This window comes from Apis florea, unplaced genomic scaffold (assembly GCF_048593485.1).
Source record: "Apis florea isolate Af1SG1 unplaced genomic scaffold, ASM4859348v1 contig_37_pilon, whole genome shotgun sequence".
Classification (NCBI taxonomy): Eukaryota; Metazoa; Arthropoda; class Insecta; order Hymenoptera; family Apidae; genus Apis; species Apis florea.
In genome coordinates, this window is record NW_028256861.1 from 2364294 (window position 1) to 2376569 (window position 12276).

General features: G+C 20.9%; 1 protein-coding gene and 1 long non-coding RNA gene across 11 annotated transcripts; both read right to left on the minus strand.

Annotated features, from left to right (window-relative positions):
- Nucleotides 1–1001: 1001 nt before the first annotated feature.
- On the minus strand, nucleotides 1002–6776 carry snsl (snustorr snarlik). Of its 9 annotated transcripts, none has more exons than XM_012495440.3 (6): nucleotides 6602–6776; nucleotides 5360–5434; nucleotides 4328–4408; nucleotides 3339–3466; nucleotides 2418–2573; nucleotides 1002–2319 (listed from the first exon to the last, which is right to left on the minus strand). In XM_012495440.3, exons 2-6 carry the CDS (start codon nucleotides 5415–5417, stop codon nucleotides 2107–2109), a joined length of 636 nt encoding a protein of 211 aa, XP_012350894.1. In that variant the 5' UTR covers nucleotides 5418–5434; nucleotides 6602–6776; the 3' UTR covers nucleotides 1002–2106. The 9 variants fall into 9 exon arrangements, with proteins under 9 accessions (XP_012350894.1, XP_086772190.1, XP_086772189.1 ...); XM_086916064.1 differs by having other exon boundaries at nucleotides 5360–5522; nucleotides 6602–6752; XM_086916063.1 differs by having other exon boundaries at nucleotides 5360–5522; nucleotides 6528–6625.
- A 1427-nt stretch (nucleotides 6777–8203) lies between these two features.
- LOC116415631 (uncharacterized) lies at nucleotides 8204–11448 on the minus strand. 2 transcript variants are annotated; one of them, XR_004226260.2, is made up of 5 exons: nucleotides 11309–11448; nucleotides 10611–10826; nucleotides 9940–10136; nucleotides 9344–9506; nucleotides 8204–9112 (listed from the first exon to the last, which is right to left on the minus strand). It is a non-coding gene; the product is annotated as an uncharacterized LOC116415631 (long non-coding RNA). The 2 variants fall into 2 exon arrangements; XR_015294744.1 differs by lacking the exon at nucleotides 9940–10136.
- Between the last annotated feature and the right edge of the window lie 828 nt (nucleotides 11449–12276).

Sequence of the window (12276 nt, forward strand, 5' to 3'; positions counted from 1 at the left end):
CATTTAAACATCATATTATAAATGATTTTTTATATTAAATTTTATTTTTACATATTCTTTCATTTGATCCTCACCTGTTTATTTCAAATGTTTTACAAGATTGCAATATTATATTGTTGACAAATTACTTTTATTTCAAAAATAATTTCCAAGATATCGATTTAATTAACAGTGTAGATTTCCACTTTCTTATTTTTTAATTTGTTTAATATCGGTTGTTGATAGAAGAAAATTTGTTATATGATGATAGAGAAAGCTTTATATATCAAAATAAGGATCAAGAATCATTGGCACAGACTAGATAATATCTTTTATATTTATATTTGTGATTCTTTTGTTGATGAACAATACTATCTTTTGTCTATTTTATATCTATTGCTTATTATTAAGTCGATAATATAGGAATCCTTATCAAATCCTTACTAAATCAAAATATCGGAGACCGATAATGAATATTAATTCAACACAGATATGCTTTTGCGTATTGCATTTGCATTACAATGCTTTTTCTTATTAGGAATTTAGGAATCAGTGTAGATATGTGAATATAAAATATATTTACGACATGTAAAATTAATTTTTTTTAGTATTTAACTTGTGGTGCCATCTCTTGTGATCAAATTTATCACACACTATTATCAACAAGAAAGAATTTGATAATGTTCTTTAATCTCTTGTTTAATCTCTTGTTTAAATGTTAAACTTTTTTTATATATAATCATCGATAGTGAACTCAATAAATCCAATATTTTATAAAACTTTATATTATATAACTTTATATTATACATTTTAAACGTCGATCATATAAGTTTTCATTTTTATGTTTTCTACGACTTACTATGACCAACGTAGAAATTATATAAATTATCAAATATGAAATAAATAAATAGTTAAAAAAATTCTTATTTATTAAAAATTTGAAAAAATATTCAAATAACGTTAAAATATTAAAAATAATGCATTCTACAATATTTGGATTTGGAAGAAAAACAACATGAAAATTAATATTTTATATTGTTTTTTAATATAATTTTACAATGAAGTTCAAATAATGTTGCTCTCATGAGAGTATGACATTATTTATAATAGTTCTAAAAATTTTTTTAAAAATAATTTCATTTTATTCAAAACATTTTATTACAATTTAATATTAATAATTATAATTTTATATTCAAAATATTAAATCATCATATACAAATGTATGGCAATTATGCAATAAATTTTCAAAATTATTTATTTAGTGTTCTTTATAATTCCCTTTTTATTACATTTATTTTTTGTTATTATTTATGCTGTTGTTAATAAGTAATTGCTCGATACTTCCTTGATGGATGAAGTATTTGGAACATCATATTTCTGCTTCTATATGCATATATTTTATTCGCAATGTGATCACAAAACATCCATTTTCATAATAAAATCGAAATATAAAAATGTTGATCCTTTTTCATATTTTTTACCTATTTTTTAAAAAAAAATTCAAAAGGACAAAAATTCTAGGACAAATAGTATAATGCTTAAATCATTAATTTTATCAAAATTTTTTTTAAAAGAAAAGAATAGAATGTATAGAAAAATTTTAAAAGAATATTAATCTCATCATTAATAATATTATTTTGTATTATTATGTTCTTTATAATATATATATTTAATATGTAAAACATATTAAATAAATCAGAATAAACACAAAAGATATTGTATAGAATAAAATTGATTTTGTCTCTTATCAGAAATCAAATGTGATTAAAATTTTTAATTGAAAATTAATAGTAATATTTCGATTATTATTTTTCTTATCTCAAAAAAAATAATTATAGAATGAAATATAAATTATTATAATTATTATTCGTTCATATATATTTATATATTTTTGCATAAAACAAAAATCCAGTACCTTTGTTATTCTCTTATGTATGAGAAAAAAACTTTTATGAGTTAAAATGTTAATTGGCAACTGTTTGCTTGAAATTCTTTATAGTGATAATGAATTTATGCTTTTCACTATTCACTTTCACTATATACGTACTATAAACATACTTATCCATAATTTTATTAAATACAAATATCTAAAAAAATATATTTTCTAACACATTATAAATAAGTTCTTCAACTTTCTTTTTCCTCTATGGCACTTTGCGATTTATATAATTTCTTTAAATCAGAAATAGTATCGCCGTTCAATTCTGGAGGTTGTCCTATCCTTTGAGTTTCTATAGATGATTTATTTTTTTCACCTGAAATATTTTCCACAGATGCTTGATCCTCGGTTGATTTTGTCATTTCTTTGCTCCACTTCGTTAACCATTCACTGCCTGTAGTCTAAAAGAAACAAAAGACACGATCATTATATTTTGTTTTGATTTTTTTTTCAATTTTTTCAAAAAAATGAGGAAGGAGAAAGAATTATTTGAATTTACCTTCTTATTATTATTTTCCGATGTAACCACTTTTAACTTCTTCTCCATCATATCTAATTTTTCCAATTCTTTCCGCAATTTATGTTCCAATTGATATTTAGCCACCGCTTGAGCTAGTGGACCCAGGTCTCCTTTCACTGCTGCGCTGAGCATCGCCTGTATGAAGATATTAAAATTATGACAAATCGATTATATATTTAAGGATAAAGTAATTATTTAATTATTAAAAATTAATTAAATAAATTATTAAATAAATTAATTAAATAAAATAATTATCAAGTAATCAAGAAAATTTTGTTAGTTTTTCGCAATGGAAAAGGAAAATGCAAAAAAATTAAATATAATAAATATGCACAAAAATATATAATTCAAAATATTTTTATTATAAATATCTTCAACTTTCTATTCAACTTTAAATTTCATCAATCATTTATAGAATAATATTGCAGGTTTCATAAACGATTTTCTATCTTATTATATTTTTTATCATAAAAAAAAAAATAACAAAACTTTCTTAGTTACGTAATAGATGGTGGCTCACAAAAATACTATCTTACTGAAAATTATTCGTTCAAAAAATTATGCAGAGTTTTAAAAAATAAGGAAAAAAGTTCTTCGAACGTTGAGTTCATCTTTGTTGCTTTACATGTACAAAATTTCATTAAAAAAATGTTCAAATATTTTCATGAGCCATTCTATGAATAGGTATGAATAAAAAAGAACACCTTACCAATTTTAATGATATTAAAATGTATTGTTAGCGAAAATTGATGAACGTTGATTTTCATTTCATTGATGTTTTTGACATTATGTCAATTTGACAGATGAGGAACACATTAAGTTGCGAAAATGAAGAATGGATGAGAATTAATTGTACATAATTATCGATAATTACCGATTATTTGTTGAAAGAATACTCACATCTCGACGCCTTTTAGTATCTGTATTACCAATGGGTTCGGTTTCCATTTGCGGTCCTAATTCGAATAACATTTGAAAATCTGCATGCTCGCCAAGCCGGAAACCAATGCCTATCCTTGAATCGGTACCTATCGGCATAAATGAAACAATTTTAACTTTAATCAAGCTTACAATTTATAATTAAATTAACAATTATATGTACAATCATATACAACATGTTAGTAGTTATATTCGTATTGAATTCGATTCTAAATGCCAAAGTAAAAGTTAATATATAAAATATATAAAAATATTAATTACTTATTTATTTAAATTATAACCAATTTGAATTCACATTAAATTAAATTAAATGAAACCATTTTGTTTCTCTCTCATTTCATATAATATAATCTTAAACTGGTTATAATTTAATAAATAAATTTCAATAAGCATTTTTTTATATGTTTGTTTTACAATATATATTTCTAGAATCAACCACGAATATCATATTAATACCGTGTATATATGTATATTACTCTCTTTAATTAAAATGTCTTACTTATCATTTTTTTATTTTAATATTTCAAACAAAACATGGAAATATTTGAATATTTTCAAATAAATACTTTTAAATATTTCAATATTTCTATATGTTTTTTACCTTATAAGTAAAAGAAGATTCTAAATATTGTTTGTAGAAATATAAAATTTAATTTGTTTTTCTTAATAAGTGCGGCGCAAAGAAAATAGAAATTCAGTTTTCTTGAATTTTTTAGAATATTAAATAAGATTTAAATAAGAAATTTTTTAGAATATTAATACTTTTAATGAAATTCAAGGAAAGTATACTAGAGACAAGCTTGAAAAAGCAAAACACGAATAGTCAGTGAAAGTGGTATGTATTCGCGTGACGACGATAATACGATTCTCGATGCAAATCGTGCCTGAGAATGTTTCATTTTCATTCGTATTTGAGAATAGCTAGATACGTTGTAACTTAATCTCGTTACCTTTCTTGATTGGTGGAATGTTGGAATAGATCAACGAAAGTATTGTTGGTAACTCCTCCGGGATAACAAGACATGTTGCATCTGAAACAATAATTAATAATAATGTTTCTATTACTATGTAATTATTATTATTATATTATTATTCGTTTCTTTTCAATAAAAATTTAATATCATCGATCTTTCCTTATTTTTCGATGAAGATTGTTACCATATTACCAATTTTCATATAATAATTATTATTAATAACATTATAATAATTATATTGAATCGAAAATTATCGAATCTTTTCTTAATTTTTATTTGTCTTTCTTTTAAAAATTTATAATGCTAAACTGAGAAAATAGATCGACTTTGAAATTTATGTACTTTTAACTGTATATTGAAACTTATGTATTTAATATGTATTTATAATTTTTTTAAATGGTATATGCTTAATTAATTGTAATTTTTGAAACTAAAACTTCAATTTTTTAAGGCACGCACAATTAATTCTAGAAAGTCAAGATACACCTCAAAAAAGAAAACATTAACGCTGTTTTCTATCTTATTCAGAAATACTTTTTCTATCCTTTCTTACCAGTAAAACTTTCTTCTCGAAAAGAAACCGCTAATTATAAAAATAAATATAAAATTCTCAAAATACCTATATCCCCGTTTAACTGTCACTTTTGTAACTAACGAGTTTGAATTAAATGAAATATTACTTTCTAAGCTAATAATTGAATATAATAATAATAATATGGAAAATTTCTTTGTAAAAATTTTTTATCAGAATCCGATTTCCGAAGTTTTTTATTTTTCTCGTTATATACTATAACAAAATATTAAAAAAAATTTAATTAAAATCTATGAGGCATATTGACATTTAAATATTTATTGCAAATATACTCTATTACTTTTGTACTTTTCTATAAATATTTATAGATATGTTTTTCTATAGATTACGATTAATAATTTATGCAAAACAGTTTTTTACTTTCTGTTGAAAATAGGCGAAGGACGGAATATATGTAATGTATAATCATCACTTACATTCATAAAGAAGCATCAGGATACATAATTTCACTAATATGCTTGTCATGTTCGACATTTTTCCATCAAATAGTCCTACACACATGGAAATTGCACGATTTTTATTCTGTAAATCTTTCGCTTTTGATTAAAATCCTCAATTATCGATCATCCTTTCTTAAACCTTATTTAGGAATAAAATAAATTGTAACATTATAAATGACAATAATTATTTTAATAATAGCCGCAATTTATTATTTTTACAATAATCTTGAAATTAATTAATTGTAATTAATATAATTCGAGTTCGGTAATTCGAGATTTTTATTTGCATTCAAATATTTATTTTAATTTTTTTATAATAATTTTAATTTTTTTTATGAAATCATTATATTTTTATTATCATTTTACTGATAAAAAAACACTAATAAAAAATCTAAATGTATCTCTCTTTCATTTTTATTTCACTTATCACTTATTCTCACTATATTCTTTTTTCTTGTCGTCCATGGATTAAAAATGTCAATAAAACATGAAAGTGAATTCGAATTGCCGAACTTCGATAGCTTCTACGATTAAAAATTTTATATTATTTTTAGAATTAATCACAAACTGATTAAATTTGAGAAGAAATTATTATATTGGCCCTCAAACAATATGAGTTTTAATAATGTAGATTTAGTTACTCACAAATTTTTTCCTAACAAATTTCATAACGGTTATAAATCATAAATTACATTTCATACATATACGCACGATACTATATTTTCTTTTTCTCACACTTTGCTTAATCAATCTATTTGTTTAATCTAATTTTCTAATTCACTTTCTATACTTTTTTTATACTATTTTATCATAAGAAAATTACACAGTGAATACACAATTTTACACTGACTCTCAACGAAAATTAATATTTCTAACTTCGTATTGTTTGAGGGCCATCTATAATTTGTTTTATGAACTTTTTCATTATCAACATTAAAACAACACTGATGGTAATCTTTTCTTTCTTAAGATTCAAATGAAATCAAATGTTACAAATTTTTCGTAGAAGTAATAATTAATCAGACGGAAATTAAAAAATTCATATCTTTTTCCGAACACACTGTCACATAATGAAAATCAATATAGGAAAAAAAGTGATCAAATAACGATGCAAACGTTCCGAAGATGCAAAATCTCGACTCACTGATTCTCGATCGATCTCGACGAGTGCGAAAATGTTCACCAACTAGACGTATATCTGTGGCTCTTGGTACTTACATGAAAGTGAAATCTAAACGTCTGGCAGGTAACGGGACTTTGAGTCGGGCTATGGCACGTCGCGCGCGCGATCGAATGCAATCGCGTTTCTCGACAATCGGTGCGAGAAAGAGCTCTCGAAAAGTGTTCGAGTGAAAGGAGATGTCGGATTGGGGATCGAGGTCACCAAAGAGACTCGATAGATCGAGGATGAACTCTCTCTACGTTTCCTTGTTATCCCCCTCCATTTAAAGATATTTGAATAGTAAAAAATATTTTAATATAGATAGAATCGGGAACAAAAGCACGATTTATATGAAGTGCTAATATATTCATGAAAGATCTTTGAAAAATTTCGATTCTAAAGATCGAAGTTTTATACGAAAATATCGATTAAAACTTGTTATTTAATTTTGCATTAAAATTTATCTGTAGATAAGCAAATTTGCGACATTAGTTGTACATATCATATGTCATTTAAAGCCCTTTTAACAGAAATTTTAAAAAACAATGTAAAAATCTATGTAGAAAATATAAATATATATTAAAATATTATATTTTTATTTGATGTAGAAAATTTCATTTAATACATAAACTTGTATTTTAATTTTTATAAATATACATACATAATATAATTTTATAAATACAAAGTATCTGTAGAAAAAATAAATAATTAATAAAAAATTAAGATTTTATTTTTTTTTAAATTAATCCAACATTTTTAATTCTTCTTTAAATGAAACTTTGATTATATCTTTATTACTTACTGTTTACATTTGGATTCAATGTAAATGAAATATTTCTTTTCTGTTTAATTGAAATATAAGAAGTGTTCTATTTTTTATTTCTTATTTTTTATATTAATAAAATAATAAATTTTATTTTATATTTTTATATTAAACAGAAATAGATTAATCTAATATTAATCTATTAATCTAAATAATCTTTCATTACAATAATATGATTTTAATATATTATAGATATTTTCTAAGTTATATGAATATTATATAAATATTTTATAATTTAAATTATTTTAAATAATATTTATTTATTATAATTATTATAATTATTATTTTAATATTTATTTTAGAACAATATTTATATGATATGACATTAAAATATATGAATTATTACATGAGATTTTAGTTTTAAAAGATCAATTTTAGGTACTGAAACTAAAATAAAAATTATATATAATAAATAATATACAAAAAATATTGCTTATTTGTTAAATTGTTAAAAGCAATTTAATTTTAAACAATTAAAAACTTGATAAAACTGACAATCTTTACAGCTTTATGTTTTAAATATTACTCCAGTGTTTTTTGAAATAAAAGAAAAATATTTAAATAAATCTAATTGTAAATAATTGCAAATAAATCATTATTTACATAAATATATTATATAAAAGTTAATTTTTTCTTTGTATAAATAATATGCATATATTATTATTTATATTAAAATATATATTACTTTGATTTGAAGAGATAAATACATTTAATATTTTTTCTATATTACTATCTTTTTCATAGTGTTTTTTAACATATTCTACTTATTTCAACATTGTTATAAAAATGCATCTCAGTTCGTAGAAAATGTTATGAAAATAATGCATATCTTATATAAATATTTCAATATTGTATATAATATAGCTGAAATTTTTTCCTTTTATTTTACACAGTTCTTTTTTCATACATTTTTTTTTTTGACACAATATTCATATATTAATCATATTTTATACTTCAAATGTGCGAAACGGTAAATACAATCAATGGCAGAAGTCTTATATATTTCTTATACATTATCTTATAAAAAAAATTAATTTTAATGTATGCAGAATGTCAATATATTGATTTTAATGTATTGAAAAACCAAAATAAACATATAAGTTGATATATAAAAATGAATAAAAAATAAATCAGTTAATTATTTAAATAATAAATAATTTAAATGTTAAAGAAAGGAGAATGAAAATATAATAAAATCGCTTTATCTCTGTTATCACTATGTATTCTGTTTCTGTCTCGCTTCATTTGATATGCAAAAATTAAATTATTTACAATTTAATAAGCTTCAATCGATATTTTATGTTTTATGTTTATGTTTATTTATATTATATTATATATTATGTTTATTCTCAAATCTCTAGAATCAACTTATGAAAAATGTTCCAGAAATAATATTAAAATTTTGTAGATTTATAATTTTATAATATAAAATATAAAACAGAATATTATAAATATAAAACAAAATTATTTTTTTAATTGGTTTTAATAACGCAATTTAATAATTGAATTCATAGATTTAAGATGAATGAAAACTTTTGTAATTATATTGATTAATATTCTTTATCGAATTGTATACAAATTAAATTGTATAAATTACAAATCGATTACAATGTTTCGAAAGAATGGAAAAAGGAATTTTCTGTTCGAAAATACGTGAATTTTTGACATGTCTCAGTTGTCCATTTCATGATTTTCTTCAATTTTTTTTCTAAATTTACACATTCTCATTCCACATAAATATAAACTGTAAAGATAAATAATAATTAGAAAAATTCACGGCTTCTTTTTTTTTCGCCGTTTAACGAGATCTTGAATGTTTTTATCGCAAAAATTATATAAAAATTATCGTTTGAAATTATCATATCGCTTGAAATAATAATAATTTTTTGACGCATAAGAATATTTTTTTTTTTTGGAAATAATATTTCTTAATTAATCACAGTTTATAAGAGATTTTATAGAAATATATAAATACCTTATAAGATATAAGTTCGTTCTCGTTTGAGGACTAACGGAAAAAAACGGAAATTACATATTCGCTCGGTTGAACAACAAAAGTGAAATTTCGTTTATAATCTGTTATTTTCAATGGTAGTTCAAGATCTTGATTTTCTTCCTATTATCAGATCTGGATATGCCTGAAAAGACATTATTTGAAGTATTATTTGAAATAATATATTTGTTTTGTAATCATTTGAAATACTTCTAGTAGCTACAAAATATTAACATATATTATTTTTCAATAAAATCTTTTTTATCATGTTCTTCATATTATAGTACAAAAATCATATATTCTTATATTTATAAATGAAAATACTATTAAATAATATAAAATTTTGATTTAATTAATTAAAATATCAAAGTTGTAATAAATAAAAAAGTGTACAAATATTTTTTTAAAATTTACACAAAATAATTATTTTTAATAATTTAAAGTAAAATCTTCTATTTGGATATATTTTCTTTGAAATAAAAATAAATAAATAAAATGAAGAATAATATAAAAATGATTACTCTAAAAAGAATAAAAAATAAATTTGTTTAAAAATTTGCGAAGTTCTAAAATCTTACCTGAAAAATAATTTAATTCAGATATCTCTTCTAACTGATGGAATTCAAAATAAAATATACGATTGATATACAGTTTCTTTCATTTTATATATCATGTTTCACGATATCGTTGAATTTTATGCAATCTAGTTGCACAACTGTCAGCAGATCGGTATGTTTCATTCAAGAATAATGAATTTGAAATCGATATATATAATCTTAATAATAAATGCATAATATTAATTAACTAATTAATTAATACAAATCATAATATTAATTCATAATGAATGATAAGTCAATTAATTTTTTATTTGAAGACACTAATTATGACATAATTTGATCGAATTTTTTCACAAAAAAAAAAAATTAATACTATTAAAATATTGGATAATATTAATCATATTGATTATTAAAATTTATGAAAAGAAATAATTCAAATATATTTAATTCTTAAATAGAATATATCGATGAATGGCATCAATTTATTAATTTATTAATTTGCACGTATAATCATAATTGAATCAAAATAAATTCTTATATTTTACTTTTTATTTATTATATTATTTTATCTTAAATAATATTTGAAATATAATATAATATGAAATATAATATATTGAAATATAATATAATAAAAATATGATGTATTTTGAAAATAAATTATTTTAATATTTATTATTTTATTTAATACTTACATATTCATTATTTGATTGCAATTATGAAAATAAAAATATATTTTCTTGCGATGAAATAATTTCTTTTACAATTCTTAGAATTCTTATTCTCAAAAGTCATTCTTCTTTTGTTTAATTGTAAGTATATGTTTGGATTTTTTAACTGATACCTAACCTATTTCTTTTTTTATACTTCTTTTTACATACTTCTTGATGTATCTGATGAAATCTGTATTTCTAGTGTAAAAAAAAAACTTTATTATTTGTTAGATATTTTTTTTTATTACTATTTAAAATAATCTAATATTTGATAAATAAAATTATTTGAAAATAATTTATTTCTCAATATTTCATTTATTTTTTTTTTATTTGAAATAATTATTAATTCTAATGATTATTAAAAGTGGTTAAGCGTTTTCTTATTAGTTAATATTAACACAATTATCGATTAATTCTTCTTTAATGTACAAGTTGTTTTTTAATGAAAGAAAAAAGTGTAACGAAACTTATTAAAATTTACTTAACAATATATCCGGATAGAATCGAGAGTCAAGAAAGTCTCTTTTTAATGAGAATCTTTTTTCTTTTTAGAAATCCTTTTCTCGTATATATACCGATACAGTTGTAATTCAATGAATAATAAGATGAAGTAGAGCAACAAATACATATAATAAAACTTGATCAGTGCAAACAAGTTCTAATTTAATTAAGCAACATACTTGAAAAACTTTTTCTCCGATGTGAAGGAAGTTGAAGTTGCTTCTTAAATATTGACATAAATTTTCCATTACTGAGTAGTTTGTCAAGTATAAGATTGATAATTTGTCTACCATTGCTCAAATTACTATCAAAAGGAAACACTTATAACTATTTACTATTATATTTTACATTGAAGATAGTTGGCAGCACTGGATAACAATGCACAGCCAATGTTGATAATTATAAATTAGAATATAGATTTTAATTAAGATAATTAAAATATTATTTTTATTATGATATAAATAATTAAATAAAAATATAAATATTAATAATTAATTATTTTATATAATTAATTATATCGATAAATTAATTAATATAAAAATAAATTAATTATTCAAAAAATAAAAGTAAAAAGAAAAAAGGAATAAATTTAAATGCCAATATAAATCTAGGTTAATAATTTTAGTTTAATTTATTTGTATGATGTCTCAATGTTATTTTCATTAAGAAGTAACATTGGTAGTTAATTAACATATATTATAAGATAGGAGAATAGTAATTTTAAGTATTATATTTCTAATAATGATCAAGAATATAATGTTAAATATAATAAAATATTTTAAACAAATGTAAATGCTTTTGTTTTAATATAAATATTATAAATTAAAAATATTATTTTTTATTTATTTTTATATTACAATTATATGTAGTACAATAATAATATTTAATTAAAAATATTTCCATTCAAAATTTTTTTAAATATTTTATTCTTTTTTATATAACATAACACGCAAAATAATCTTTGTATCTGGTTAAATGTAGTATATTTATTATTATTGTTGAGAATAAAATTGCATTTTCAATTTCGTTTTTTAATTATTGATAATCAAAAATCAATAAAAATACGCAGGCAAACATTTTATGAAATAAGTTGCTATTTGTGTTTAATTGGATTTGAGAATCACTGTTTAAGTAACCTATATTTATT